Genomic DNA, 26,326 nt, shown 5'->3' with positions numbered 1-26,326 from the left:
TCTATAACTACACTTCATAGTACAGCATTAGAAGCTATAATGTATTGTGAATTTATTTATTGTGAATACAACTCCTAGAAAATACTGGACAATGACAATGCTAGTTAGAAAACATTTTGCTATATACTTGACTACTTTATCTGCCTGTGTTTCATAGAATATGGAACAAAACAATCTCTTGTGATCAAAATAAATTTCATCTTTATTTTTTATATATATCTACTGGTTCTAGCTTTAAAATATAAACAAAGTAAGGTCAGCTTGGGCACTCTCTTCTTTATTGCCCAGGGTCCCAGCTTCTGTCATCCCTATAGTCTACTGAGAATTTCTCTAGATCCAAGTTTCTTGCTAGCCCCATAATGGCTCCCTCAATTGAGATATCTCCTTCCTTGCTCTCATCCTCATCCTTCCTCCATCTCGACCATCCCACTTCCTCAGGTTCTCACCTATCCCCTTCTCCCCTCCTCTTCCCCTTTTACTACCCCCACCTCTGTGTTCCCAATTTTGTCAGGTGATCTTATCTATTTTGACTTTCTAGGTGGAGGACCAAACTAGTTCCTCTGAATGTGGTCGACAGTTGCGTGGCTGGGGCATACTGATGGGCACTGGCAGTGGCACCAGGATTTATCCCTACTGCTTGTACTGGCTTTTGGGGAGCCTATTCTTTTTGGAGGGATACCTTGCTCAGCTTGGATATAATGGGGAGGGCCTTGGACTTTCTCCAAGGCAATGTGCTTTGCCCTCTCTGTGGAGTAGATGGGGGCATGGGTTTGGGGGTAGGTAGAGGGAGTGGGAGGAGGTGAGGGAGTAGGAAATTGGATTGGTATGTATGATGAAAAAAAGACAGTTTTTTAAAAAAGAAATAAAATAAATGTAAATGGAATTCTCTTGTTCAGGCAGCCATCATATTCCATTTAGAAAGAGTCTCCTAATTGATCTCTCTGCCCCTAGCCCTAACTTTCTCCTGTGTATTTTCAATTCGGGATCCAATGAGAACCATAGACATATAGTAAATCATTATAAACCTTTCTTCTAAACTTACCAATGCTTTTCTAGTAAGAGTGTCAGAATTGTTACATGAGTATACATATACTTTTACGAGCTGTAATTCTAACTTCACTATCTTTCTGATCATAACTCTTAGTTTTCGCTAAACTTCTTATTAGCCTATCCTGGATTTCTTGATATTCCTTATAATCTGAAGGCTTCTTTCTACCCATGGCTTTTGCATTTATCATCTTTTTATCCAGAAATATAATGCCTGAGATATCAATATTGCTAACTTGCTCACTTCTGTCAAATTATTATTAAGTATAACTTTAGCAATGAGGCTTTCTGGACCACTGTATATATTATATTTGAAACCTTTGAATACAGCAATTGGTCTGCTGGGAGATGAGATATCATCTAGTAACACTGGGAAATGCCACTTGACTTTTATACATGTCATAGACTATAGTTGGTTTTTTTTCTCTTTTAATCTTTGGTTGCCACACAGATTCCAAATAAATTCATGGAAACTTATTCTTATGAAGCCTGACTTTAGTTTAGCTCGTCTCTACCCAGCTTTTCTTATCTTAAATTATCCTGTCTATCTTTTGCCTCTGGGCTTTTATTTTTCTATATTCTATATACATTTTTATCCTTCTTACTCTGCAGCTGGGTTGCTGCCCCCCCTTGGTGTCCTACCCCCTCCTTTTCTTGCTTCTTCTTATTCTCTCCTCTGTCTTTCTCTCTCCTCCTATTTATTCTCTCTGCCTGGCAGCCCCACGTATTCTTTCTCATGCATAGCTATTGATCATTCAGCTCTTTATTAGATTAATCAGGTGTTTTAGGCAGACAAAGTAACAAAGCTTTACAGCGTTAAGCAAGTGCAACATAAAAGAATACAACATATCTTTGCATCATTAAACAAATATTATACAACATAAATGAATGTAACACATCTTAAACTAATATTTTTCAACAATAGGCAGCCAGGTTATTCATTATACTAAGCAGAAGATGAAAAGGAAAAACAAACAAACCAAAAATGTGTTTTATTTTTTCATTATTAATATTTAATAGACAGGTTTTGCAAAAGCATAAGTTATTAAAACAGAACTCTACAATAGTTCCTGTCTTTCTTCAATGGTCCCTCTGCTCCCCAACTGAGACTAATCTATAAGATATTTTCCCACTCTGGGTTGTCCAGTATCATGGTCATATATCTATCTAAAGAATTCATTATTATACTGAAATTAACTGTTAATTTTCTATGTTTTCTTTCCAAGCTGACTATAATTTTCATGTTGCTATAAACCATAATTTATTTGGTTCTGATTCCAACATCTGGCCTGGTACTTAGGACATAATAGCATATAAAATTATCAGTGGCTGAATGAATCTTGCCATACCAAGTCCTTTCTCTTAAAATCGCTATAATACACACACTGGAACCAGTCAAGGCCTAAGCATCACTTAAGAGAATAAAAGGCCAGTGAGAGGGCTCAGCAGGTAGAGATACTTGTACTAGACCAGAGGATCTGAGCTTGATAACCATATTCTATAATGTGGTAGGAAAGAATCAACTCCTGAGAGGTATCTTTCCACTTCCCTTCCATATATGTATTATAGAATATGTGCACCTATATTCACAAACATACACAAACATATACAGAATTAAATAAATCAAGAGAACACACTTTTATATCTAATACATCATAAAATACTAATGATTGTACTTTCCCCCACCAACCCTCAAATCTAATTTCTTGTCTTCATGGTTATTAATCCCATCATACTTCAAATTACTGTTACTCCTAGCATAGACTAGAAGAAGTACATCTATTTGGGGTTTCTTCATAACCATTCTGCACTAAAGTCATATTCTTCCTTCCATTTACTGGCCTGTCATTGCTGATGGGATAGCAATGGACCATCTTTTCCCTAAACAGCACTACAACATGCTTGTTCTTGTCCCTTACTAACATGTCTTACTCCAGCCAGTTGCAGTTGCCCCTATCTTAGATCCAGTATTTTCCATGATCTGTTCACTGGATACACTTGCATTTGATGATTCTTTTACACCCACAGTTCCTTCCTTTAGTTTTTCTACCTCATGCTCACTTAGCCTTTGTGTCTTTGCTCATTTAACTTCATCGATGGAGCTTTTCATGATTAAGTCAAATAATCCAATATATGTAAGAGTCCATGTACTCCCTTCATTCATAGCATTTTCATAATCAAATCATGTACCTTTTGCATGGAGAAGAGATGTGTGTGATTTTGTTTAGCAACATATTCCCTCAGCTTGGAACAATCATACAGAAGGAGCCCAAGGTTTTCTTTAACAAATGAATGAATACATATATAGAAAAACAATAACATTTATGTAATACGCATGTTTTTACCTTCTGGGATCCCATTTAATTTGCTTAACAATTACTAAGCTCTCACTCAGTGTCAAACACATTAGTTATTTAGTAATAATATAAACAGAGAACATAGATAGGCTTTCTGCCCTAGTGGAACTTACAGGCTAATTTAATGAAAGGGTATTTTTTTCCTAACACTTTCATTCAGAAAATATTTTTTTCATATTCAAATAAGGTACTATTTTTGTTCAGTAGGTTGTTTGAAATTTCTGAATTATTATGCCTTTTTGTCAGGTTTCCTTACTCTGTCTCAAGGCTTTTTGCTCTTAATGTGAATTCATTTATGGTTACTTCTGGAAGCTTTGTCTCTCTTACCCAGCAGATTAAATATGGTAACAGTAGCAGTTGGATTCATACCGATGGGAGGACCAGTAGAAGAATAGTAAAAAATAACAATAAAGACAATGCCAATGATAAAAATAACTTTAGTCTACCTAGCATCCCAAAAATCTCCCAGAAACTCTACAAGGTAAACACATACAAATAGATGTAAACTAAAGGGATTCAGAAATACCACCCCTGGTTACTTAGCAAGTAATCATTAAGAAAAATTTTACAATCCAATCATTATGACTTTAATTACTGTGCTCCTTGCATTTTCCTTTTTTCTGGTTTCTCGGTTCTACTTTAGGCTCTCTCCCAACTAATGGTCTTTATTCTTTCCCTACTAATCAACTTTAATGTTCATGAAAGAGTTTGTGACATGATCTTGTACTCCTTATAAGTGCAAAGGAAAGCTGCAGCTTTTGAGGAAGAAAACATTTTGGATTAGAAAATTGATTTATGAACTAATCAAAAGAGGATAAATAGGGATCCTGCTCAGGTTAGTTTGAAAATTGTCCTCCTTTGATAAAAATTCTGAGACTTATTGAAGAACATAAGCTAATAACTTCTAGAAAATATCAAAAACCTCATATACTTTCACAGTTTTGCCTGAATGACTTTTATAAATTAGATCAGCAGAACTCTCAAAAGGCTTTACATTAATTTGACTTAAACATTTCAATTATAATGAAGACATTGATTAAGTTTGGCATATAAAAAGCCTCTAAGGCAGAACTCTGGACTAGGTTAGAAAGACATGGTGAAGTGGTAGGAAATGGGAGAGGGCAGCACTGCAATGGAAAACGTCCCCTATTCCCTGCTGCCCAGCAGCACCTGGACTTCTGTTAGCTCCCTTACAAAGTGAGTAGCTCAGACCGTCGCATGCTCATCTGGGTATTTATGAGTTGTTTTCCACTCTTGAAACTACTTCCTGGCTTTCATGTGTTACAGCGTCAATAAAAAGTTTGGAGTGAGGATATGGCTCAGTCGACATAGTGTTTGCCCTGCAGGCACGAGGTCCTGGGTTGAAATGCTAAGAGCTAATGAAAAGTCAAGCTTGCAAACCCAGTGCCCCTAATAGGAGATGGGAGGCAGAGAAGGGCTTTCACGCCAGATAGCCTGGTATATGCGGCGCAACAACAAACAACAAAGAGACTCTACTTCAAAATGAGGTGGAAAGACAGAGCTAACACCCATGGTGAGGACTAATGAGCTCCACATGTGTGCCATGGCACAAGTGTACCAGCACTTATATACATGAACAAGTACACACACACACACACACACACACACAATGTTAAGTGTATGTGGCTATAATTCTAAGTAAGTATAAATTAATTAGTTTTAAAAAGAAGCCTTAAATAATGAGATAGTACAAACTTATATCTTCTTCCTGCAGAGTGTACAAAAATGGTACTGCCTATCTCTCAAATATCTTTCTTAGGCCTTCCCACAAGTCATGCCTAATAGGCCCCTTACTATAATTAGGTATACCTAAATATTCCCAATGTAGTATCAAGTATCATAGAGTCTTGGTACAGTAGAGATCCTGAGAAAATTTCCCTTAACTTGAGTTAAACTAAGAAAAATTAAGAAGGAAATTTGTGCAAATCAAAGAAGACAAAGGAAGGCAAACCTTCTGGATTCAGACAGACATACTTATTATTAGCAGTGCCTATTCCCAGGTGTAATAGCTCTGGGTTAGGAAGCAGGCCACTGATGTCCAAAAGCTGGAGCCATTTTACCTGTGAGGCAACCTCACAACACTTTATGGTATGTGCTTCCTGATAGGCCAATGACAGGATGTAGTCCTTCTTGTGTTTGAAGTCTTTCCATCATCATGTCTACCTCTAACAATACCTCTCAATATCTTCTAACCTAGTGTCATGACCTAACTTAGTCATTCAACCTGGGGATACGAGACTCACAATCTTAGGAATCCAGTCTTCAGATTCCATTTCAGTGCCACCTTAGCTGTGTGTCCTAGAAAAGTAAGAGATACTTACTGACTCTTGATATTTTCATTTTAAAAAATAGAAAAAGAAAGCCTACTTTACCAACATTTTGTGAGTCTGTCACTGAACGAGATGAAAAAATGGAATAACTTATCATTTATTATGAACCAGTTATGCACCAGGATTTATGACGCTTTCACTGTATACATTTAGGGAGATGCCCTCTTACTGGTAGGGAATACAAAGGGTTTGGTAGCAAAAGCTACTAGTTCAAGCAAGTGTTCAGCAAGGATTTAGCATCCTAGTAGCAATAAAAGAGTGGCAGGAACCATATAACAGCCCCATCCTGTAGGCTTTTATTCAATAACTAGCATATGCCACAGCACATTTTCACAGCTTGATTTTTTTTATTACAATGTAAAAGACCTATGATGCTGATAGAATTCCAAAGAAAGCACTGAGTCACATGTCTTAAAATGTGAAGCTAAAAATAAGTCCCATTTTACTTGCTGTGTGGCATTAGGTAGGCTGCAGAACCTCTCCAGTACGAGTTTTCTTTACATAGTTGGGGGCTATGCTGTTCAGAGGATGGCAAAGACTAGAAATGATGTTTTTATGGTAACTAATAAGTCCCAGCTTTCGCATGAACTAAGCTATATATCTCTAGCTCTAAAGATTCAAATGTCAGCTAAATACAGAGAGTTACCACACATATCAGCAAAATGCAGGTACAAACATCATGGTTGATATTTAGCAATTTGATGAGCTTTGGAAAAATCATGACGAATGGCTTTCTCGCACTGTCATGATTCAAGCAGAGACCTGTAACATAGAGCCCGGGAGCTGCAGTTTGCATTGATCTCCTATAGCAATCATCAGTTGTCCTACACAATTTAGTACTCCATTGTAGCCTGCCCTATACACCAAGCAGACAACTCCAAAATTTATATCTCTAGTCCACATTTTCCCCTGGATGCCAGACTCATATATCTAACTGTCTACTCCATGCTCTCTACAAAGTATCTAGTAGATACCTCAAACAAAACATGCATAATGCAGAATTCCTGAAATTCTCTACAGAATCTGCTTTCTCCCAGTCTTACTCACTGCAGCACAATCTACTATTGTCCATCCTATTACTAAAACTAAGAAAAAGAAATCATGAATCATCAGAAGAAAGTGTAGCCATTTTTAAACTTGTAAATTTTTTTCAATTTGTAGTTTTTATATATATTCCTATGCCGTTAGTTCAAACCCCTATCAATACATGCCATTACTCAGAAATAGTTCACTTGCACTTCTCCTTGATGGCCTTTTCAGAATTCAGGATCCAAGTACATAACATTGCGCTTCAAGGAAATAGTTCCCCAAATACAGTCTGCTATTTTCCTTTTGTAATGGGTTATTGGGAATGGAAACTCAAATCCTGGGCATGTAACGCAAGCACTATACCAAGGATCCATGCAAGCCCAAGACTATAGCACCGATTCCTAGAACCTATGTAAGAAGAAAAAAAAAAGCTTGACATATGGGGCAGTCACTTGTAATCCCAACACTCAGAAACAAGGAAATCCCAGGGCAAATTGGCTCTCTAGACTCAGTGAGATGGGAGATCTCCAGGTTCATGGGGAACGCATGCCTGGAGAAATGAAACAGTGATTGAGAAAGACAATTGTGAGGCTCCACATGAACACATGTAAACAAGTATGCAAACATACATGTACACTACAGACACATATACACAAAGAATATTAAATGCACCACTTTAATAAGCACAACATTCAACAATAAATATCCACTTGTTCTAAATTTTCTTTTCCCTTTGTACTTTATGTACTTAGTAGTCAGGAGCTAAGTTCAATAGAATAATAAAATAATTTATTTCATATAATATATAAGTATAAAAATAGCAACAAATGTTTCACTTTAGTAGAAATGTATCTATGTAGTTAAAATATGATTTTGAATGCCTTTTTGGGAATTGGGTCTCATATCATATATACCAAGCTATCCTCAAACTTGCTATGTAGCTAAAGATGCTCCCAAGTGCTGGGATTATAAACTCATGTCACCATGCCTGATTTATACAGAATAGAACATTAAACTTAGGACATTGGGCATGCTAGGCAAATAGTCTACCAAATGAACTATATTCTTAGCTCAGCAAAATACCTTTTTATCAGGAAAAAGAAGAAAAGTATTTCTTTCTCATAAAACTACTATGGCAGGGTTAGTGCTGAGTCTATGACATCTTAATCATTCAGGAGACTGTTCCAGACACAGGTGAACATATTAGTACTCCTGTTCTGTCTCTTGCCACAAGAGAGTCAGAGCTATCACAGAGTATAGATAAGTTCTGATGTTAAAGAGCCAAACAAACTTAATGACTATTATATTTCAGATACACAAGTAGATGCCCAAGTTAGGTAAGAAGATCCAAGTGGTGTGGCCCAGAAAGGAATCTACTTTCTTTCCCTACCGACCTGTGCCCATACAGTTCATCACTTAGGCTACTGCATCTGGCAGTTGCCAGCTGCTTCCCCAGATCCCCACCGGAACATGGTGCCAAATCAAAGAGACACTTCAGATACAAAGTACTCTTGATATAAAGAAATGATTTATAGATTCAAACTGATAGATTATCTTCCTATTTGACAGCCAAAAGAGGACATGTAACTGCCTTTATAAACCACTAGGGATGAATCATAATGACACACAGAATTGCTAGGTAGGAAAGGGCCAGTCTCCTCAGCATGCTTGTTTTCGAAACTAATTTCCACCTCAGCTTTCTTTCAGCAGCCTGTGCTCTTGGCTCGCACATCATTAAAATGTCCTTGCTGGCTGCAAAACCTCATTTCTATGGGCAACAATATTTTCCGACCATCTTAATCGACGAATTATTTCACATGATTGCGTCTCCTTGGATGAAATAATTCGTCTCTAAACACTTCCTTATGAAGCACTTTGCTTGAGTTTTGCCGAGCTCCCAGTTAACTTCTTTGTCTTCAAAATGCATCCGCTGTAAACGCAGCACTCCAATAATAATGACCATTTGTATTAGACGATTTGTTGGACTCCTCTCCTGTGGTAAAATTGTTACAAAGTCACCTTTTCAAGCTCTCCGGGAATGATAACGACGATAATGATAAGAGTAATTTTAAGAATATACTGCAAGTTACCTGTTAATTCCCAAACACAATTGTCTGTCTTTCTCATATTATTTTCTTCATAATAACATGGCAAAAATATTAGAATTTTCAATAAAAGATAAAACCCTGAGTTTCCACAAAGTAAATTAATTCTTTCAAACTGACACAACTATTATTAGATTCTGTGTTTGGATCATAGTTTTCTGGTTCTGTAACAAGGACTATGGAGCAAATCAAGGTATATACATACACACGTGTGTGTGTGTGTGTGTGTGTGTGTGTGTGTGTGTGTATCCATCTACTGGTCTTTTATTACAGGCAAATCCTTTGCCTTATAAAGTTACCTCTGTGTGCATATGTTTAAAGTATTTCCTCTAGATATTTTGCTCACCAAATGGATGTTTCTTTCTCCTTAGAAGAGCACCCATTCTCGTCACATCAGAGCACAGTAGCATGAGCTCTGATCATCGAGTAAGTAGAAGGGGCTTAGGCTTTGTGAAGACCACAGCCACCTGCGGGTTTATTGCAAAGCCATCAGTTAGTTGCTATGGAAAACTGAGAAATTTTTTATCTGAATTTTATTTGCTATGTCTATAAATTAAAAGCAACATAGCATGCCTTACATGTTCTTTTTTATGATGAGTTCATGTACAAAAGCACATAGCAAAAAAAAAAGCACATGGCCATCTGTATAGATCCATAATTATATGTTGAATCTAAGTGTTATGGCGAATCTCTAGAGAGCAGCAAATTTTGGAGTATTTGAAAGTAATTGCAAAGAGAAATCTAAACAAAGGAGAACTCTATGGTAATTATAAATTATCATCAGACAGAGCCAAGAAGATTTGCCCTTAGGAGAAAGAAACAGGTGAGTATAAGACAAGTCTGTGGAGGCCTCACAAATTACAGAAGTACAAAGAGCATAGAGAGCATGGAGCAGGCAAAAAGGAAGGGAGGCAAATCATTAGTGACATTTATTTAACATGGTTATATTCAGGAGCTCTCTAGGTGGCATACAAGAGAGTGCTTAAAGAGAACATTTCAAACAAATGTGGAATGAAATGCTAACTCCACTGCTTATGGGGGATAATGCCATAGACAAGTAGCTTACACCCTCTTAACTCCTCATTTCCATTGTTAAACTAGTGAAAAAAATCTCAGCAATGCTGAAAGGTTGTGACTTCTGAATACGTGTGAGGTATAATGTCTGACGCCATAAATGGGAGTCCTCTGAGTAACTCCTCCACTCTACCAGATCTAGTTCATGGCCAGTGTCCTTCCATACAAAACCCCAGCTCTCTGTTTTACAGGAGGGTCACTTGATACACTATTTTCTGCTTGCTCAAGCTAACGCTTTTAATTTAGGCAAAACACGGTAAATGAAATTCATAAATAAACCCAGTGGACTGAAGAAAATGGATTTCTGTGGCTATCACAGTCTACATACCTTAGACTGCAAATGCAAACCCCTTCTTAAACACCCTACTCTACCTCTTACTTGATGTCAGAGCAGCCAGCCAGGAGAATCATCGCAAAACCCTGGTGCTAGATAGAAGACTGCAGTAGAACTCAACTGTCGAGGATTAGGTACATTTGCCAGATCCTGCCGCTGTGTTCCCTAACGCGTTCACCCCACCTCTAATCTGTGATCCTGCATAGCTGCTTGTGAAATCAGCCCATAGGAATGAATACGCTCAAAGCATCTTGTTTTAGAGAGAAGCAAGCCTGCCTTTCTGCTGATGGGATAGTTCACAGTGTTCCTTTATCTCCCGGCAGGGCATAGAAACATTACATAAACATTTCCTTAGGACAGAAACTGGTGATCTCTTTGACCCTGGTCGTCAACATCAGGGTTAATAGTCTCATGTCATAGGTTAGAACACAGTGAAGGAAATATGGAGAGAACAGAGGGATCCAATAAGAAAGATGAAGAAGAAAAGGGGTAAATCACTCTTGAACCTGACACCTGAAGTCCCGCCTTTCTATAAACTCTAATCAGGCTATTTTTTTCCTTGTCCCTCAAGATCAGCAATATGGTTGACCTTGTTTCTAAAGGGAACAAGCAACCACCTGCAGACAAGGAATTGTGACACTCTGAAAAGGGCTCCCATAGGTCCAATGAGTTGCCAGAATTTCCCACTATTAGTCATGCCTGTAAGTTACAGAATTGAAATATCTAGTAACATGCAAATACGCTGGTTGAGAAGGAAAAGATTGTTGGTTTTTATCCGTCACAAACTGCTAAGTTCACTCTGGTACTAGAGTAGTGGCAACACAAAGCAAGGATGGGCTAGACATGAGACAGAACATCAGAACACTTTTACAAGCACGTAAGTCAGTGCAACACCATCCAGGATGTGCTGTGAGCCAGCAAAGGCTAGCGTTACTCAGAATGGGAGAGGGAGGATTAAGAGGAAAGGCAAGGAAGTTCGTACAAGCCAGTCTGGGTGCTAAGATTTCTGTACCCGCGCCTGTGCAAAAGAACCATCAGCTAGGAAATGCACAGTCAGTCCTGTGAAAGTTGTTTTTAATGCAGCCAAGAACTATTGACTGCTGGGGTCTTTCCTCATTAAATCACCGAAAAGGGACAAATGAGATCCATTTTTGTGTGCTAAGCAGGACACACACATTCAGATCATGTCAATTGGCTGCTCAGACAGAACGTGAAGGGGAGAGAACAAATGCCAATGATTTGTTTCTGCAGCTGCTTCTCATCACAATGCTTCAGGGTAACCTAAGGTCGATATTTTATCCCTGGGGCTTTTCATTCATCTCTAACAGTCGAGACCAAGATGCTTCATCATCTAAAATGCCCTTTTCTATAAGGTGATCACTTTGTTAATATTCCTCCCGTACATGTTTCAAGTGGGCCCCTTCACTGTCCAGTTGGATTAACCAGTCTATTGGATGCCATGAGTGGAGTAGTTACGGAACACTATTCTCAGCTTGCCTATTGCATTCTCTCCAACATTCTATAAAATTTAAAAGCTGCTCCCCCCATTCACTACTAGAGATGGAAATAAATTCTGAACTGGCCAGATAGTGGTTGCTTAAAAGTCACACTGAGCATGCCAGATATGGTGGAACACTCCTTTGATCTTAGCACTCTGGAGGAAGAGATAGGTGAATCTCTGTGAGATTAACACCAGCATAATCTACATAGCAAGTCCCATGCCACTTAGGGCTACGTAAGTGAGACTATTTCTAAAACAAAATGAAACAAAATAAAGTCCTACTGGACAACATTGCTTAAGGCAAGATCACAAATGAACAATTACTAAATGCAATTTTGCCCACAACCATGATTTATGTGCTCCATAGAGTGCATTGCAACCCAAGGATTTCCACATAAAAATATAGACTTCTAGGATTTCTTGAAAATAACTTCAAACAATTTAGCATAGTGGACCCCACTCTCATTTGACAGCAGTGGGAAATGGCGGGATGTTACAATTTGCTACTCCCTATGGCCTGGGACAGTCTACGTCATTATATATATATATATCTGACTTGTCTGAATCCTAGAAACATTTGACAATTGATTGGAAGGCCAATCATTGTTTGGGTTCAGCCATCCAACTACTTTTCCTTGTATTGATTACTTGCATATTCACCAGAGAACTGGTTAATAGGGTTTGTTTCCTAAATGGCTAGAGCTCATTTCTAAAAGGCTGCACAAAAGCATTTGTTTATGAATGATTCACCAGCCGAAGAAGTCTGTTCATGCTAGATTTCACCTTTTGTTCATTTACAGAAGTTTCAGTAATTTATGTCTCTCTGAAACCTTCTTAGGGCAGACCTCTTCTCACCCCAGGGACCTTATTCCATTATCTCGCTCATCTTCTCTCAATCCTTCCCTGTGTCTTCCATTACCACCTGATCTGCATTTTCACCTTCTAGGAACCAAATCTCCTGCCTCTTCTGATTACTTCAACTAGTCCTGTTCACAAATTCAAGGTGAGAATAAAGGGGAAAAATGCTACAAAACAGCAAACAGCCACCTAAAATAGGCCTTGGGAAATAAAACTATTAGCTGTAGGCATATTGAGCAAATGACCTAAACTTGCAATTATGTATATTTTCTGTTCTGTCTTATTACTTATTCATATGGACATCCAAAGGAAATAAAAATAAATTTACAATAATGTTCTATAAGTACAATATAATTTATATAATAAATGTGTTGCAAGGAGATGCATTTAAGACAAATCCAATTTTCATACAATAAGAAAGCTATTTGAGGAAATATTATTGAAAATGTTTCATATAGGAAATCATTTCATTATCAAAGGTTAACTTTCTAACTTATCATTTTTTAATATTTGGACCTTTTTAAAACTTGATATACTTAAATTAACCAGCACTTAACATTTGTTTTATTGAAGACACTTTTCTTAGATTCATAAATTTTAAAAGAACATTTGGGAAACAACCTTTTAAAATTGATAATTTTATAAAACACATATGCTTGTAACACACTATCTTACCTTAATCTACATGATTTTATAATTAACAAATACTGTTATTTCCATATTAAAATTGCTCCCCCATGATTTTATGCTACTAGATTCTAAACAAGTATGATTAGTATTTAATGTGATGCCAGCCTTGGATTTTGAACGATGAGAATTAAATCATTGTAATTGCTCTGATAATGCTAAAATGCACAAGGCACGTAATACTACAAAAAAAGAAGCAGTTTTCATATAGCAACTCAAGCTTTTCCATGTAGCAGCCATCTTTGTTTCTACATCAAAAATAGCATTTAAACTCTTTAAGTAAATATAAATATTTCTATCTTCTCATATGACTGATTATCACTGATTGACAGTGATTTTTTTTTCCTGGCTCTCGGCTCATTTTTTGATGTGTTGTACATAGTTAGTAAATTTGAAGTGAATGCATAACTGCTTTCATTGATTGAGGCTGCTGTGTCCATATACTCCCTTGCCTTGTTTCCCTTGGTAACCAACCACCTGAGTAGTCAATGAAAGGAAATGATTTGGGAACTGTGAGAATGTATTTGTATAATGTATGTACAAGGAAATCAAATCTATTTTGAACTTTTTTTGTAAACCACCATTCTCTCTTCCTGTGTTTTTTCAAAGCATTCCTGCTCCTTGAAAAGCATAAAAGAGAATTGCCTCAAAAAAAGAAAAAGGTAAATTGTGCAAGTGATGTATGAAATGAAAATCTTGTGGAAGAGTCTGGGAAGATTCTTGTGGAAGAGGCTGAAAGATTCTCATATTACCCTTGCTGGGTCCTTCCACTTGACTCTGAGACATATTAACTTTTGAGAACCTCTGCATGATAACCAATGAAATATTAAACCCATAGTTCAATTATTGATAAATTTGGCACTTGTGAATTAAAGTGATATAAAGGACCCAAATAAGCAACCCTAGCTTTGTTTTTACAGGATCTGGAATGAAACTAAAGACACAAATTGTTCTCACCAAAATCCATTAGATGAGACTGTTAAAGAGGCTTGGTGCTTGGTTTATTATAGTTCAGCTTAGAACCAAGCCAAATACTAAAATGTCATAAAGCTTAATAAATTATTACCAAACACAAGAGTTAGTATGAATCTGATAAGAATCTGTGGTTATGGTCAAAGTGACCATGCCTTGTGCATGGTCAGGTCACTTATTAATGATAGGCCTGCAATTGAATCTTCTGCCATGAATGTGTCATGGAAGTTTGCTTCACATTGAAGAACTCAGAAACTAATCAAAAGCAGATCTTTGCTACTTAGGAATAGTCTAAAACAATAGTTACTTAAAAAACCAATACAGAGAAAGAACATGCATTTCTATTTCAAAGAATTACTTGAGTTTTTACAGAAGGTGTTCTGCAAATTGAATATGAGAAATAAACTGGTCATTACTTAAGATAAAATATGAACTAGTGGATTGAAACTTGGGGATCAAAAATTTACCTGAACATAGGAGTTATATGTCTGAATACAGAGATTATCAAGACATCTGATTTTAATACTATTCATAAAAGATCAGGCAAAGATAAACAAAAGTAGTTGATTAAAAAATACCATTAGCAAGTATATGTCTTAATTAGTCAAGTGGATGATACCAACATTAGGTAATTTAAGAGGTAATGATTAATTACATTACTCTTAAGTCAATTAGTGAAAATTCTGAATGCCAAGTCCTTAATGCTACAAAATCCAAAACTTATTGAGTACCAAGATGATGCCACAAAAAGTTCACATCTGATATCATATAATAGATCACAAGAAAGTACTATCTAAAATTACTGACGTTATCTATATTTAAATTGATATAAAATAAATATATTTATTTAAGATACCAGTAATATTTACATAAAACATATTAATATAATACAAATACATTTTATATTTATACTCACATCTCATCTCCAATCTGTTTCATCATTTATATCTAAGTTTTCCAAAAATTAAAAATAATCAGAACTCTGAGTCACTTCTGGTCCTAAGAATTTTAGGTAAGGACCATCTAACAGGTAAATAAACCAAGGTTTGCAAATGAATAAAGAAAATTAAGTTTTGTCACATCATCTCTTGGCATGTGAGAAATATTATAATAGTTTTAGATTCCATCCTATGTTGCCGAAAATTAATTATTAAAATATTTGTCAGGTAAGAATATTCTGAGTTTGTCTCTTATACTCCCATGAATTCTTACTTATTTGTTCTCACTTTTACTTGGAGTTTCTTTATCTAAGAATCCTAACTTATAATGAATTGTGTGTAAATGCAATTCAACAGATTTCATTCCAAAATACCAACAGAACCTCAATTTAAAGACAGCCTTCAGCTAGATGGGGATTCTACACATGAGACAATATCTCAAAATCATTCCAGCATATCTCTTCAGAGTTCTACACTGGCAATCAATGGCAGGTTGAAGAATTAAGAATTTTTCATAACAGCAGAGAACACACAGGCAGCCAAAGAGCCCTTGACCTCCAATCGCATGTTCCAATGTATCTTTAATTCAGTGCAACTTATTAAAAGTGATGTTTCCAACAGCTTGACCTGCTGCCAATTCTAAATTCACAGAAAGTTCTCTTGTCTCTTTAAATATAACTCTTCCCCATCAAACCAAATCATAATTAACTTGCATTTGTCACACTTTGGTAGAAGCAGCTCCTACCTGTAACTTTCAGTTCTGTTGTTCGTCTTACAAGTTTTCCTTCATATTTAAGTTCACACGTGTAATTTCCTCCATCTTCTTCTTGAACTTCCTGAATGAGAAGAGCATTTCCCTTCTGTATTATGATGCTTCTCCACATTTTTGGCTTGCATTCCTGCAGGGAAAATATTGTAAGTAAGTGAGAAATGAATATTCGCACTGCTAAGTCTTAGAGTTGGCACGGTAAAATTACATTGTTCCACATAGTCTTTCAAATGTGTAACTAAGAAGTTTAAATAATGTCCAAGCAAGTATTGTGTCCAGTTCAAATATCATTAGTTACAACATCAAGAGCCAATTTACAAACCCGATTCCAAAAGCAAAAGAACTTCAGAGGTTCTAAGCAAAAACAGAAAAGCATACAAGCTCCCAAAATACAAGAGTCACATAGAGTAATATTAAGAGCTGCTAAACATTACTTTAATGTCTTGCTATTTTTGAAACTGATATGGGTGTTTCCTAAGAGTCTTAAGGGACTATGGTTCATTTGGCCATGTACCATACTTGATGGGAATATGAAGTATCACTTAACATTTATAACAGGCTCTTACATTAGTAGTGATGTTTATAAGTATTTCATTAAATATTTTCTGTTGTAAAACTAAAATGAAAAAAGAAAAAAACAAAAATGAAAACACGCATAAACCTTAATATTTATATCTCCAAATCTTCTTCCTTGTGGTCAAAAGTTGTAGGAGAGAATCTAAAAAACTAGAGCTCATTATTTTCTCAGAAATTAAAGGCAATGTAGGTATACTTTGTAATAGTAACATCACAGAGAAATCAACAGAATTTCCTTAGAAATAAAAGGAAATGAAGCCATACTTTCCAATAGTAACAGCATTGAGACATCAATGACCTATTGGGTGAAATTATTGTTACATTATGAGAGAAGAAAATATTATTTTGAAACAAATTGTCATTTTCTTCTGACGGGGAGGTGGGGAAGTGTTGCTAATACTTCTGCCTTTCCAAGAAAAGAAGGCACAATACTTTCCCATGAGGGACAAACACGTGGCAACCACGTAGAGAAGACTTTTCAGGCAAGAAGCTTTGGTTTGGGATTTTCCTAAACGACTTTTATATATTGTTCCAGTTCTCTCTGCTGCCAACTGGAAATTTTCAACCAAATTGTTAGTCAGACATTGTAGAAAACAAGAAGGGAAGCACAGTGGCCAGCTATAAAGCAATACTGAACAGTTCAGATAAAATTACTTTGTCCTCTACATTCTGACTCTGTCAGTTGAGACAACAATGAAATTGATTACCAAGCAGATTATGTGGACAATAGTCGAAAGTACTTTCCCATTTCACCCACTGTGGTGTATGTAACTAACATCTGCATCCACTCTTCCTAACCCCTACATTCCATATATATATTTCAGGCACTCACAAAAGGTTGGAATCAGTGTTGATTTTCAGTCCCCAGCTGTGAGTGCCTGTAAGTGTTTATAAATTATTTGCGAGAGCAAGTACCCATTTATTACTTTTTCACTATAACTTTTTCTTCCTGTTAGCAGAAGATTTGGCAACAAAGCATAAAAATTGGCACTTAAGTTCATAGGTATAATATTCAAGAGATATGTCCAGTATAGCTATCCAAACACATTTTCAGAGAGGAAATAAAAGTAATACAACGGAGGACCTCTAGATATAAGACTGTTTTACTCCCTGGAGTCTTTCTGAAGAACAGTTAAGAGTCTGTCTGAAATTATATTACATACCATGTCTGGCAAGGTTTATCACCTATATGAGATTTGCTTCTGAGCTAAACCTTGGGATATAAGGTTTCTGGGAAAATGAAGAAACGTCTAAACAGAGAGGAAAAAAACCAGCCCAGCTGCCACTAACGTCATACAACAATAATCCACAATTATGTTCGCATTGCTTCCAACACTGATAGCCTCAGATTTCTAAAGAATCATTCTGAAGGTCATTAAACAAAAATATGGTCCCTCTGGGCATTTTGAGAGGAAAGGAAAATGAAAGCTGAGATGCTCTGCCCTCACATAGAGGTGGTGGGGGCAGGCAAAAGCCCACACACTTACTTTATTCAAAGATAAATGGCCTCATTTTCTAATGTCATTTTGGGGAAAATCCATATGTAATTAGTTACAACGACTTTTACATTCACTGACCACAGATTCCCACCCCCCCATGCAGGAAGTAAAAGCTAAAATATGTAGAGGACTTAAAAATAGTTCCTGATGAATAGGCTAAAATCTCTACATGTTCTTTGAGATAAATCTAGACAGTCATGCGTACTTTTTAACTTGTCATTTAGATATATAAATGACTCCTTGTATCCAGCAGAAGTATGTTTGTCTGTTTGTAAAACCACGGCTTGTGAGAATGTCTTCAGATCATCTTCATTCCTCTGCAGACCATGTGGTAAAGATGAAAAAGAAAACTAGGCTTGGGCAAAGATAACTCTAGGTGGAAATTCATGGTTTACCAACTTCTTAAGTCTCAATTCTGCATTTCCTATTATGGGGATAATATTAAGTACCATCTGATTTGCCATGACACAAAGGCCAGGTTTGTTTGCTTGTCATTTGTTGTTGGTTTGTCTTGGATTTTTTGAGGGTTTTTTTTTTTTTTTTTTGGTGGTTGTTGTTGCTGTTTTCTTTTCAAGAGGCAGGGTTTTATTCATCGCATTCTTAAGCAGCAGTACCATGTATAGTTGTCATCTGGTGCAGAGAATGTTTTCCATTTCGAACCTTCCCAATCCTGGATCATATCTCTCTAGAGCCACTTGTCCTATTAAATAAACCTTGTTGCTACTGGACTAATCAGATAACACTAAATCCTTACTAATTGGCTAACTACCTTCCAGTAAAACAATACTTCAGCTGCCTGAATATGCACAGCTCTGAAGAGGGCATTCTAACAGTAATCTTACAGGTGGATGGAGGAATTGTATTTACTCATTTATTTATTTACTTATTTTCATTTAGGTTTTTCGAGACAGGGTTTCTCTGTAGCTTTGGGGCCTGTCCTGGAACTAGCCCTTGTAGACCAGGCTGGCCTCGAACTCACAAAGATCCACCTGCCTCTGCCTCCCAAGTGCTGGGATTAAGGGTGTGCACTACCACCGCCCAACTGAGGAACTGTATTTTGATCGAAGGAGCCTGTATAAAGTATCTTTACCATTACCCCCCACGCATGACTCTGTCTGTTCCCAGCTATCTACTATTCAAACAATTAGTTTTGCATCATATAGAATTGCAGATGTTTTCTAGGCTTTGACTCCACTTATTTGAAGTATTTCTTCTCTAAGATACTGGCTGCTAAGTTTAATGATGTCATTACATCACTTCTGCCCCCTACTTGCCTAGTGGGCATGTCATATTGCCACATTTCACTGTCTCATACCTGATTTATTGTTACGGACCATTGAGTGAAAAAATTTTAAGTGCACAAATCACAGAACAATAGCTGTTCTTCTAAGAACAGTTAGTAAAACCACCAAAACCCAGCTCAAATACATAAAAACTCTGAATATTCACCTGGCTTACATTCCCTCCAATATATTGGCCCTAGGTCTATTGAAATAAACCGCATCAATTTGAAGACTTTAGTAAGGGTCAGAAGTTGTCTAGCTCTATTTCTTTTTCATCCAGCTTTATTTTATAGCTGGCTACCCCTTCGTGGAGCAGGTTTTCATACGACATCCTTGCATGACAAATGCCAGTCTATAAACCCCAGTTTCTTTCCCTTTTGCCCTCCTTTGGATACAGATAACTCATGCAAGCAGTTGCTAGATTGGGAGAGCTGAATGCACAAAAGAGACATTTATTCATGTAGTCTTTTGAAATAACCTGTTGGCTGACTCATTTAGATCTTGGAGTTTTTCTCCCCTGTACCCATAATCTACTTAAGAGATATCATCTTCATACCCATGGAAGGTTTTTTTAATCCATTTGTTATGGTCGTCATGGTTCATTTACTGCCATTTGGGACACACAATTCATCCCTCATGGCCAGAAGATCATGGGGGTTGATTTAAATATTTCACCTGATTCTGAGGATTAATCACTAAGCAGCTGTGTGGATGAAGGCCCATCAGTGACTTCTGACTTTCAAATCACTTATATCGGAGTAGATAACACCCACCCCCTTAGGACGACTTCTCTCCTTTCACCTGCACTGTGTACTGTCCCTTGAGGCATCTATTCATCAGTTTCATGGTCTTCAGGATAGGTGGCTAAGACCACAAGTATGAATTGGGAATGGACCTCAACCTCATCAGTCCTACCTCTACCCTAAACCAAAAAACGAGAATATCTCACTCCAAGGAGTCTTTCCCCTCTTGAATTTTAATCTTCCAATCATATCTTCAACCTTAATGTTGATAATAATAGCCCATAGTCAAAAAGAATAAAGTTCTGTACCTGAACACTTGAATAAGAAATACCAGTTTTGTGCTTCTGAGCAGTTAGATGCTGCCCCTATTTTTAAAAATTGGGAGCAATAATATGTATTGAGATGACAAAAATTAAGTGGGGCAATGCATATAAATGTCCTGTATTATAACATATTGTAAGTTAAAATTGTGTAATAAATCCCAACTCTCATTCTATGACTGTTAACTTAGTAGTCTTTTTTTCAGATTGGTTATTCACCAATTATAGAGAATTAATATAACTAGCATTTCTAGAGGACTCTAGAAACAGCATTTTAAGTGGTTATAATTCTAGAGCTGGGGCCATCTTTTACAGTCTGTCATCAAAAGGGGTTTAAAGTCATCACTATCATTCTTACAAAAAAAAAAAAAAAAAACCTAAACAAACTGAAGCTCAGCAGTTCTCAGAATCTTCAGACAGTTGACGTCATGGAGGAAGCATCCACCACAAGTACTGCAGTGACACAGCTCTTAGAGAACAGGAACTGGAGTAACTGTTTAAACACTATAACTCCCACTAGCCTTTGAATTGTAGGAGGAAAAATAAGACAATAGGTATGTGTGATGGTATCTACCTAGAAACAAGGCTCACTAAAACGCTGAGACCCAATAATAAAAGGACAGAATGCAGAATGCTTCCCCTACCACGTACCATACTGGCAAAGTGATAAGGCTCCTTTGTAATATTTCATAATTATGGGGCCAGTCAGATGGCTAATTCATGTAAAGGTAATTGCCACCAAGCCTGTTGATCTAAGTTCAATCCTAAGGACCCATATGGTTGAACTAGAGAATATTCACATGTTATCCACTGGTCTCCACACATGTGCTATAGTAAGTTTGTTAACCGACACACACAAATAAATAAACATAATTTTTAAAAAATTTATTTATTTCTTTATTAATTAATTAAAGATTTCTGTCTCTTCTCCACCGCCGCCTCCCCTTTCCCTCCCCCTCTCCCAATCAAGTCCCCCTCCCTCGTCAGCCCAAAGAGAAATCAGGGTTCCCTGCCCTGTGGGAAGTCCAAGGACCACCCACCTCCATCCAGGTCTAGTAAGGTGAGCATCCAAACTGCCTAGGCTCCCACAAAACCAATAGGTGCAGTAGGATCAAAAACCCATTGCAATTGTTCTTGGGGTCTCAGTAGTCCTCATTGTCCGCTATGTTCAGCGAGACCGGTTTTAAAGGACATTGAGCCTATAATTCGGGTTCTTAGAGAAGCTAAATAAGAAGGAGAACCCAAAGAAAAACATATAGGCATCCTCCTGAATATTAACCTTCATCAGGCGATGAAAGGAGACAGAGACAGAGACCCACATTGGAGCACCGGACTGAAATCTCAAGGTCCAAATCAGGAGCACAAGGAGAGAGAGAGCACGAGCAAGGAACTCAGGACCGCAAGGGGGGCACCCCCACACTGAGACAATGGGGATGTCCTATCGGGAACTCACCAAGGCCAGCTGGCCTGGGTCTGAAAAAGCCTGGGTTAAATAAACATAATTTTAAAACAACTTAAGGGAGTTTGGGGGCAGGGGTTAGAAGGAAGAGTGAAAGGGGAAGAGAGAAAGAAGAAGGGGAGGGTTGAGGAGAACTTGAGGAAATACGATAGTTGAATTAGAGGAAGGACAGATATGAGAGCAAGGAATGAATTGATTGAAGGAGCCATTATGGGGTTAGCAAGAAACCTGACTCTAGAAAAATTCCCAGAAATCCACAAGGATGACCCCAGACAAGACCCTAAGCAATAAAGTAGAGGGTGCCTGAACTGGCCTTGCCCTGTAGTCAGACTCATGATTATCTTAAATATCACCATAGAACCTCTGTCCAAAAACAGATGGAAACAGAGGCAGAAAACCACATTGGAGCACTGGACTGAGCTCCCAAGGTCCAGTTGAAGAGTGGAAGGAGTGAGAGTATGAGCAAAGAATTCAATAACATTATTAAGAGCTGCAAAGGAAAAAGGCCAAGTTACTTATAAAGGTAAACCTATCTCAGACTTACACCTGACTTCTCTATGGAAATCATGAAAGCCAGAAGGTCCTGTATAGATGTTCTGCAGAAACTAAGAGACCATAGATGCAAGCCCAGACTACTATACCCAGCCAAGCTTTCGTTCACTATAAATGGAGAAAACAAAATTTTCCAGGATAAAAACAAATTTAAACAATACGTAGCCACAAATCCAGCCTTGCAGAAAGTAATAGAAGGAAAATCACAATCCAAGGAGTCCAACAGTGCCCACAATAACTCAGACATCTAATGACCCATCACCAGCACAACTCAAAGGAGGGAAACACACCAACTCTACGACCAAAAAAGAAAAAGAAAAAATGATCAGAGTTAACAACCACTGGGCATTAATATCACTTAATATCAATGGACTCAACTCACCTATAAAGAGGCACAGGCTAAGATATTGGATACGAAAAAAGGATCCAACATTCTGCTGTTTACAAGAAACACACCTCAACCACAAAGACAGACATTTACTCAGAGTAAAGGGCTGGGAAAAGGTTTATCAAGCAAATGGACCTAAGAAACAAGCAGGTGTGGCCATATTAATTTCTAACAAAGGTGACTTCAAACTAAAAATCAATCAGAAGAGATGGAGAGGGACATTTTTTACTCATAACAGGAACAATTCATCAGGACAAAGTCTCAATCTTGAATATCTATGCCCCTAATATAAAAGCACCCAATTACGTAAAAGAAACATTACTAAAACTGAAGGCAGTCATCAAACCTCACACACTAATAGTAGGAGATTTCAACACTCCTCTCTCACCAATGGACAGGTCAATCAGACAGAAACTTAACAGAGAAATAAGATGATTAAGGGAGGTAATGAATCAAATGGACTTAGCAGACATCTATAGATCATTCCACCCAAATAGAAAAGAATATACCTTCTTCTCTGCAGCTCATGGAACCTTCTCGAAAATTGACCACATACTCGGTGACAAAGCAAACTTACACAGTTTCAAAAAAATATCAGTAACCACCTGTGTCTTATCGGATCACCATGGGTTAAAGTTAGAATTCAACAACAATGCTACCCCTAGAAAGCCTATGAACTCATGGAAACTGGACAGTCAACTACTGAACCACACCTGGATCAAGGAAGAAATAAACAAAGAAATCAAAGACTTTATTAAATTCAATGAAAATAAAGAGACAACATACTCAAACCTATGGGACACTATGAAAGCAGTGCTAAGAGGAAAGTTTATAGCACTAAGTGCCCACTTAAAGAAAACAGAGAAGGCACACATTGGAGACTTAACAGCCCACCTGAAAGCTCTAGAAAAAAAAAAAGAAGCAGACTCACCTAGGAGGAGTAGAAGACTGGAAATAATCAAACTTAGGGCTGAAATCAACAAAATAGAAACACAGAAAACAATCCAAAGAATCAATGAAACAAAAAGCTGGTTCCTGGAGAAAATCAACAAGATTGATAAACCCCTATCCAAACTAATAAAACGGCAGAGAGTGAATATGCAAATTAATAAGATCAGAAATGAAAAGGGAGACATAACCACAGACACAGAGGAAATTCAAAGAATCATTAGATCTTACTACAAAAGCCTATATGACACAAAATTGGAAAATATTAAAGAAATGGACACTTTTCTAGATAAGTACCATATACTAAAATCAGACCAGGACCAGGTGAACAATCTCAATAGACCTGTTTGTTACTCGCGAAGAATTAGAAGTTGTTATAAAAAAAACCTCCCTACCAAAAAAAGCCCAGGTCCAGACGGTTTCAATGCAGAATTCTACCAGAACTTCCAAGACGTCCTAATACCTATAATCCTTAAGGTATTTCCCAATATAGAAACAGAAAAGTCATTGCCAAATTCCTTTTATGAAGCTACAGTTACCCTGATACCAAAAACCACACAAAGATGCAACCAAGAAAGAGAATTACAGGCCAATCTCACTCATGAACATCGACGCAAAAATCCTCAAAAATAATGGCAAACCGAATCCAAGAACACATTAGAAAAATTATCCATTATGATCAAGTAGGCCTCATCCCAGGGATGCAGGGCTGGTTCAACATATGAAAATCTATCGATGTAATCCATTATATAAATAGACGGAAAGAAAAAAAAACATATGATCTTTTCATTAGATGCTGAAAAAGCATTTGACAAAATTCAACATCCCTTTATGATAAAGGTCTTGGAGAGATTAGGGATACATGGCTCATACCTAAATATAATAAAAGCCATTTACAGCAAGCCGACAGCTAACATCAAACTAAACTGAGAGAAACTCAAAGCCATCCCACTAAAATCAGGAACACGACAAGGCTGTCCACTCTCTCCATACCTCTTCAATATAGTGCTTGAAGTTTTAGCAATAGCAATAAGACAACATAAGGGGATCAAAGGGATTCGAATTGGAAAGGAAGAAGTTATACTTTCATTATTTGCAGATGATATGATAGTGTATATGAGCGACCCCAAAAACTCCAGCAAAGAACACTTATAGCTGATAAACAACTTTAGTAGCGTGGCAGGATACAAGATCAACTCCAAAAAATCAGTTGCCCTTTTATACAGAAAGGATAAGGAAGCAGAGAGGGAAATCAGAGAAACATCACCTTTCACGATAGCCACAAATAGCATAAAATATCTTGGGGTGACTCTAACCAAGGATGTGAAGGATCTATTTGACAAGAACTTTAAGTCTTTGAAGAAAGAAATTGAGGAGGATACCAGAAAATGGAAGGATCTGTTTTGCTCTTGGATTGGAAGGATCAACATAATAAAAATGGCAATTCTACCCAGGGCAATTTATAGATTCAATGTAATCCCCATTAAAATCCCATCGAAATTCTTCACAGATCTTGAGAGGACATTAATCAACTTTATATGGAAAAACAAAAAAAACCAGGATAGCCAAAACAATCTTATAGAATAAAGGAAATTCTGGAGTCATTACCATCCCTGACTTCAAATTGTATTACAGAGCTTCACTATTGAAAACAGCTTGGTATTGACATAAAAACAGAGAAGTCGATCAATGGAATAGAGTAGAAGACCCGGATTTTAAGCCACAAACCTATGAATACCTGATTTTCGATAAAGGAGCTAAAAGTATACAATGGAAGAAAGAAAGCATCTTCAACAAATGGTGCTGGCAGAGTTGGTTGTCAACCTGTAGAAGAATGAAAGTAGATCCATATCTATCACCTTGCAGAAAACTCAAGTCCAAATGGATCAAAGACCTCAATATCAATCTGAACACACTGAACCTGATAGAAGAGAAAGTGGGAAGTACTCTACAACACGTGGGCACAGGAGACCACTTCCTACGTATAACCCCAGCAGCACAGACAATAAGGGCCTCATTGAATAAATGGGACCTCCTGAAACTGAGAAGCTTCTGTAAAGCAAAGAACACTGTCACTAAGACAAAAAAGCAACCCACTGACTGGGAGAAGATCTTCACCAACCCTACAACAGACAAAGGCCTGATCTCCAAAATATATAAAGAACTCAAGAAACTAGACTTTAAAAAGATAATTAACCCAATTAAAAAATGGGGCACTGAACTGAACAAAGAATTCTCAACAGAAGAAATTCAAATGGCCAAAAGATACTTTAGGTCATGCTCATCCTCCTTGGTGATCAGGGAAATGCAAATTAAAACAACTTTGGGATATCATCTTACACCTGTCAGAATGGCTAAAATCAAAAACACCAATGATAGCCTTTGCTGGATAGGTTGTGGGAAGGGAGTACCCTCATCCATTGCTGGTGGGAATGCAAACTTGTGCAAACACTTTGGAAATCAGTGTGGCAGTTTCTCAGGTAATTTGGGATCAACCTACCTCTGGACCCAGCAATACCACTCTTGGGAATATACC

The 26,326-nt window shown here is 37.3% G+C and overlaps 1 protein-coding gene across 1 annotated transcript in view; it reads right to left on the bottom strand.

Annotated features, from left to right (window-relative positions):
• Nucleotides 1-26,326, bottom strand: part of Il1rapl2 (interleukin 1 receptor accessory protein like 2) — a 634,164-nt gene that overhangs the window by 531,851 nt on the left and 75,987 nt on the right. The window contains exon 4 of the mRNA XM_050124199.1: nucleotides 15,999-16,152. Coding sequence (XP_049980156.1) covers nucleotides 15,999-16,152 — 154 coding nt within the window. The remainder of the gene's footprint in view (nucleotides 1-15,998; nucleotides 16,153-26,326) is intronic.

The sequence above is a fragment of the Alexandromys fortis genome, unplaced genomic scaffold, assembly GCF_014885135.2.
Source record: "Alexandromys fortis isolate MF-2015 unplaced genomic scaffold, M_Fortis_MF-2015_v1.1 scaffold_205, whole genome shotgun sequence".
In the NCBI taxonomy this organism is placed as follows: Eukaryota; Metazoa; Chordata; class Mammalia; order Rodentia; family Cricetidae; genus Alexandromys; species Alexandromys fortis.
This window is presented reverse-complemented; position numbering and strand designations above follow the sequence as displayed.